The 6,348-nt window shown below is 46.0% G+C and overlaps 1 protein-coding gene across 4 annotated transcripts in view; it reads left to right on the top strand.

The window, feature by feature from the left end:
* The window catches only part of Epb41l5 (erythrocyte membrane protein band 4.1 like 5), a 100,057-nt gene extending 94,342 nt beyond the window's left edge, over nucleotides 1-5,715 (top strand). For 3 of the 4 annotated variants that reach the window (XM_021168536.2, XM_029474198.1, XM_021168617.2), the window contains exons 23-25: nucleotides 228-269; nucleotides 771-901; nucleotides 1,598-5,715. In XM_021168536.2, coding sequence (XP_021024195.1) covers nucleotides 228-269; nucleotides 771-901; nucleotides 1,598-1,664 — 240 coding nt within the window. In that variant the 3' untranslated portion in view covers nucleotides 1,665-5,715. The remainder of the gene's footprint in view (nucleotides 1-227; nucleotides 270-770; nucleotides 902-1,597) is intronic. The other variant, XM_029474204.1, reaches the window with a different exon arrangement.
* Nucleotides 5,716-6,348: the final 633 nt, after the last annotated feature.

Genomic DNA, 6,348 nt, shown 5'->3' with positions numbered 1-6,348 from the left:
GGGAGTAATAAAAGGGGTAACAGGTAGCTGTAGCATTCTTGAATTACAGCTTTTCCTGACAGTCTCTTAGGTAGTATGAGTGTTGCAGAAGCCTGGGTTGAGAGTTAGTTAGCTCAAGAGGCTCATTGGGAACTGCATTCCTGAGGTGCGTTTCACAATAGAAAAATATTATGAATGTAATAAGTCAGTCTTCCCTAAAAGTAAGTGGCTGTGATTTTTTTTTTAAGGTGTCTTCACCATCCATGATCACACCCCGGTGGATTATTCCAGTAAGTTCATACTCTTTATGATTCTTCTTTTGGTTACCATTTCAGACTTTTAAAGGATTCTCAAGTTCTTGTTTTTTCTACAAGTATTGGGGCCATTATCAAAGCTCTGTTAATTTAATGGCTTCAGTTTTATGGCTCAACTTTTCTGTAAATGCTGCATGATTCAGACAGAATAAAAAAATAAAACTCTGAGGTAGAAGGGGCTGGGGCAGCTGACTCGGTGGTCAGGGGTACTTACTTTATTGCAGGGCCTAGGTTTGATTCCCAGCGCCCACATGGCAGCTCATAACCATTGGTAACTCCAGTTCCGGGGGATCTCACTCTCCTTTCTGGACTCCACAGGCAGGCTCCACACACACATGTAGTATACAGACATATGTGCAGACACATAAACAGATGGGGACATGAGATCCTCTTTCCTGCTCCAGCCAGTGACACTGATGTGAAGCTGCTGACGGGGCAAGGTTGTTATCTGACATGTTATTCCTTCCTCCTCCACAGCAGAGTGCCACCATCTCCAATGGGCTTGCAGGGTTTGGAGCATCTTTGGCCGGGACAGATGAATGTGGTCAGAAAGATGGATTCTCACTGATTTCCCCGCCAGCACCATTCTTGGTGGATGCTGTGACCAGGTGAGGAATTCTTAGTTGCAGCTTTCAGAACATCTGTAGGAGAAAATTTAAGTTGATTATATTTAAAATGATAGTGTTCTTGTAAGGTCTTAATTGAACCTGATTGAAAGTATTTAAGCCTTTTCTCTGAATACTGTTTAACATAGTATTTTTTTTCTTGGTATTGGTAATTATTCATAAAATTATTGGGATTTGTTTGTGAAGTCTTTAGTAGAGAAAAATATTAGTAGGGTTATCTTTAAATCTCTTGAGTTTAAAGTTCAGTTGTTATTTCTCCTTTCCTGCTTTACTCTTCTGATTGTGCCTGCAGTCGTAGTGACGCGTGGTGGGTGGTGCTTTACTACACGTGGCAAGGCGAGGTGTGGGCTGGGAGATGAGGTCATTCCCTAGGTGAGGACTTACTAGATAAGAGTGTGAGCATGGGTGATATGGGTCCTTGGGGGTCAGCCTAAAATCTCCTCACCATAGAGGAGAAGCAAAATCAGAGCCTCGTGAAGAATGGGTTAAGTGTACTTTAGACTGGAGTCAGGGAAGCAGGAGCATCAACTATGTAGAAAATGTGTCCTACAAAATATCTCAATGCTCATGAGGTGGCACCACATCTCCATTTAGGTCTGTCATCTCTCTTCTCGGCGGGTCTGTGTGGGTGCTGGAGACATGAGTCCATCACTTACTAGGCCTCTTTCTTCCATGCAGCTCTGCCCCTCCCTTGCCTGAAGACTCAACCTTGAAGCAGAAGTGCTTGCTGACTACTGAGCTCTGAGGGCCGCTGCTCCCCACCTGTAACTGGATTGCCCCACACCGCCCCCAGTCAGCCCTGGATCCATGTGTCCTTTACTTGGGGAAAACCTTCTACCAGGATTTGACTTTAACTCCACAATGAGAGTAGCTACATTTTCCGTCCAACTGGAAGTCTACCCCACATAACTGCTTAACTGAAGATACCTCCTCCTCTTCCTGTAACTGTATTTGCATTGCCAATTCCTGAAGCAATGAAGGTAACTAGTTTCCTGCAAACTGTTGGCTCCACCTAGCGGTTGCAACTGTTTATAGCTTAGAGCAAGGCTTGCTGTTTCCCTGGGATGTCAGGGGAGCACACCTGAGCTGAGAGCCTGCTGGAGAAATGCGTGGCACTTTCCTGTGCATTCCCTGGAAATGAGAATTAGAAAATGGATGGAAACACTGTGTGGCTAGATCCCAGGCCAGCTCCTGCACAGTTGCTAGGATTCTTGGAGAAGCTGAGAACATAGAGGGGTGAGGCTGTCACCCAGACTTTGAATTCTGAGCAGTAATGACCTTACACCAAAGGTAAATGTTATCTTTGGATAACTAGAGAGAGGTTCAGTCTCTAGGCATGAACTCCTCAGACCAGTTTTCCTATTGGAAGCACCTAAACCCCTCGCCTGTCTTTAACTTTGCAGCCTGGGAGGGAGCAAGTGTCAGCTCAGAGACCCGAGACTGTGCTCCTCTTGCTGAGCCAGTGGGGAATGCGGCCCTACTAGGCTTACCAATTGGAAAGTCAGGACCTGTTTAGACATAGCCTCCAGTTCCTTTTGGTGTATACTGTGTGAGCTTACAGCTTCCAAGCTGAAAGGAAAAGAAAAATACCTGGCAGAAATGGGGAATGCCTGTGAGAGGACTTGGGTTCTTGAATGAGTATAACAAATGAAGTCAGTTTTACATAGGGGTTTTGTATTCATTTTAAAGTCCTCTAGAATCCCCCATTCCTTTAGCCTGTACCAAAAAAAAAAAAAAAATGATGATGTTAAAGTAGTACCCATCCATCATAGAAAAGTGTATGGATATGAGAAATGACACTGAAGTAGCTTTACCTGCTTAGGCTGAAAGATCAGGCCTCACTTGCTGTGGAGATGAGGGTGATGTGCAGACAGTGGTGGTGCCAGTAGTGTTGCACTGATGCTAAGCTGTGTCCCCTGGAGTTTGTTCGGCTCTCTGCCCAGCATGTGATGTGTACTCATTCTTGCTTCTCAGTTAAGAAGACACCCAGCTCTGTGGTCTTTAAGGGGCTGTGATTTGAACTACCCTGGCTTCCTTGTGGCATAGCTTGTGCTCAGGCAAACACTAATGTCTTGATTGGGAAGCCCAGGGGGTTCAGTTTCACAGTGTCCAGAGGAGCTGGACAGTTTAGAAACTACCTTTGCTAAACAGTCTGCTAGGGAGTTGTTCTTCTTGCTGGCTGTCTCCCCTTTGCCAATAGTGTAGCTTGTGTGATCGTCGGCAGTGTTTTTGCCAGTCCTGAGTGATAAGACATTTCTTACAGGATGACACTTAGAATTGGGGCTTGACCCAGGCACACTACACTGGGTTTCAGATTTCTAGTGTCTGGAAGTTCTGGATGGCCTGCAAGGCTAGCTGTTCTGCTAACACACAGCCAAGACACGGCGGCTTAGAGGGCCTAAATGTCCTGTTCTGCTTAGGAGCAAGCACTGTCCCTTCAAGATTGAGTCCATATGAGTATCCCATAACATTTTTGTCTCCAGGTACCTGAATTCTTACTAGTCAAAATATTTGCTAGTGACTTGGTTAGGATTCACTTGAATCCCAGTAAAAAGAAATCCTATGTCCTACTGTCAAGTGGTAAGCTTAGAAGTACATATTGAGTGACATATTTTCCCTGACAGATTAGACACTGTTATATGTTTCCTGTGCTGTTACAGTAGCAGTACTCTGCTCCTTTGAGAATGGTAGTGTCTAATGAGACAGGCCTGAGGGTGCCTGTGGGAGCAGTAGAGGCAGGGCAAGTCCATGAGACAGTGAGAATGCTGACAGAGGGAGGCCGAGTCAGGAAGATGGGTAGCTGCCGGCCGTGTGGGTTTATGGCACAATGGAGATAGGGCCAAAAGGCTGGCCCGCTACAAACCTAGGGAGGGAGAGAGGGATCCGGGCAAGGTTTGTACGGTGTCCCGGCTGGGGTAGGACTTGGCATGGCAGTTTCCAGTAAGATGGGGATTAGTTAGGAGTCCTAGGCTCCACCTCAGCACTTAGGAAGGCATGTGAGGGAGGGATCTGGACACTGACAGCTTCTGGGTAGCAGCTCCGTTCAACACAGAGGACTCACAGTTACCTCACCCCTCTCCTCAGCAGATGGTCTCCTTCGCATTCCACTTTGCTTTGAGAAATACTTTTTACAGTCCTGCTGGCGGACTAGGGTACTTGCTTTGCACAGGCTTAGCTGTCCTGGGCATGTCAGGGGCTGAGATCTCGGAGTTGTTACTAGCATCTCCTGCTTGTTTTTCTCAGTTCTGGCTAAAGCTTGGATCTCTCTTCTCTTAACTGAGCCCCAGAAAACTGCTGTCCCTTGCTCGATTGCTAGGCACTCAACTGATGAAAAAGTTTATTTTTTTTTCTTTCCTTCCTTCTTTCTTTGTTTCTTTCCTTTTTTTTTCTGTGTAGCTCTGGCTGTCCTGGAACTTACTCTATAGACCAGGCTGGTCTCAAAATCAGAGATCCTCCTGCCTCTGTCTCCTGAGTGCTTCATTAAAGGCTGTGCCACTACACCTGGGAACATAGTTTCTAAGAAAGCTTCTTGTCTTTTCATTTGGCAGGTATCCTGTTCATTTGTTGTTTTGTGTTGTTTTACTTTGGTTGTTTAGACAAGGTCTCACTGTGGAGCCCAGGATGGTCATAACTCCCAGCAGTCTTCCTGCCTCAGCTTTCCAGGGGCTGGATTTTCAGTCATGAACCATCGAGCCTAGCATAGACTTGTTCTGACAAGTTTTCTGTTTGGTTGGCTTTGGTTTTAAGTTGCTAGGTCAGAACCAGAATTTGGACTGGGAATGGTGGCATGTCTTTAATCCCATCACTCTCTGAGCTGCAGGCAAACTAAGGCTACATGGTGAGGCCCGTGTCTCACTCGGCCACTGAGCTATTGTCCCCAGACCCATTAAGTTTGTTCTATAGAGAGTTCTATAGAGATAACAGATACTTCACCAATCAGTTTTCTGCTGGTGCTGCGCAGCATCATCAGAGGCAGCACTCAGCATCGCTGCATTCACTGCAGCTGATTCACAGTGCTGCTTCCCAGCTCTGAGCACAGGAGAGTGATGCCTGCAGTCCATGGTCTGCAGCACTAGCAGCCACTCAGGCAGCCAGCACTTGAGGACATTGTGTCGAGTTGTCCACAGGGCTGCAAGGAGATTGTGGGTCTCATCTGTGAATGTCTTGGACCTATTATTTGATCCATCTCTTGGCCATCCAGTTGACTGGAAATTTGCATACATGTATGTAATAAAGAATGTGGGTTTATAGATCATTGATGCTTTTTTTTTTTTTTTCTGGAAAAAAATTAAACTTGGGTTTGGATGGTCAGGATGAACTGGAAACATTCCTATGTTGCCAGGATGGGGAACTGGGTTTGCACTGTGGAGACTTGTCCTGAGCTGTGCTCTGCTGTGTGCACTTCTGGTGGGACTGCTTATCTTCTTCTTTATTGCATTGTTGGGGGTGATAGCCACTAATTCTCAGGATTCCTTCTATCTGTGTGTGTGTGTGTGTGTGTGTGTGTGTGTGTGTGTGTGTGTGTGTGGTTTCATGGAACTCTGTACTCTCTCTGTGCTCACATCTGGATACAATAGATGATTATGAGGATTCACCAGCTATTTTGTGTTTACTTTTTCTACATGTTAAGCTCTGCAGTAGCTTTGGAACTGTAATTTATTTTTGTATCACATGCACTATATTCAGTGACTTCCTGTTGTATGTTGCTTGTATTAGAAGCACTGCAGTGAACTGTGAGTTGTCTGTACACTGAACAAGAACTCTAGGTATGACCCATTGCAATAAAACTTCCATGAGAGTTCATGTTTTATGAGTTGTTTCTTGAGCATGAATGGCCCTGGCTGAATTGTTAAGTCCGAGCCACCGTTTATTATAACCAGATGGACTAAGTTGCAGCCCTGATACAGTGTTGGGGATTTGTGTCTGTGGGTGTGGGAGATTAGGAGTGGGAATGTTTCCAAAGGCCAGAACCCTCTTTGGTGGCTGGGGAGATAAGTCAGTGAGTAAAGCACTTGCCGTACAAGTGTAAAGACCTGAGGTCACATCCCCAGAGCCCACGCAAAGCCAAATATGGTCGCACATTTATAATCCCAGCAGTGACTTACACAGGAGGCAAAGGCAGGAGAATCACCTAAAGCTCACAGGCCTGGCATTTGCACCATGACATATGCAGAGATAAACGACAGACCCTGCGGCAAGGAGGGTGGCCAGAATCTACACGTGAGGTTGTCCCCTGACCTCCACTTACACACATGAACATACACACAACACAAAGGCTTTGTTTTGGTTTTGTCTTTTATGGTTTTTTGAGACAGGGTTTCTCTGTGTAGCCCTGGCTGTCCTGGAACTCACTCTGTAGACCAGGCTGGCCTTGAACTCAGAGATCCACCTGCCTCTGCCTCCCAAGTGCTGAGATTAAAGGCGTGCAC

The sequence above is a fragment of the Mus caroli genome, chromosome 1 (assembly GCF_900094665.2).
Source record: "Mus caroli chromosome 1, CAROLI_EIJ_v1.1, whole genome shotgun sequence".
Classification (NCBI taxonomy): Eukaryota; Metazoa; Chordata; class Mammalia; order Rodentia; family Muridae; genus Mus; species Mus caroli.
Note: the sequence above shows the minus strand (reverse complement) of the source record. Positions and strands in the feature narration are given on the sequence as shown.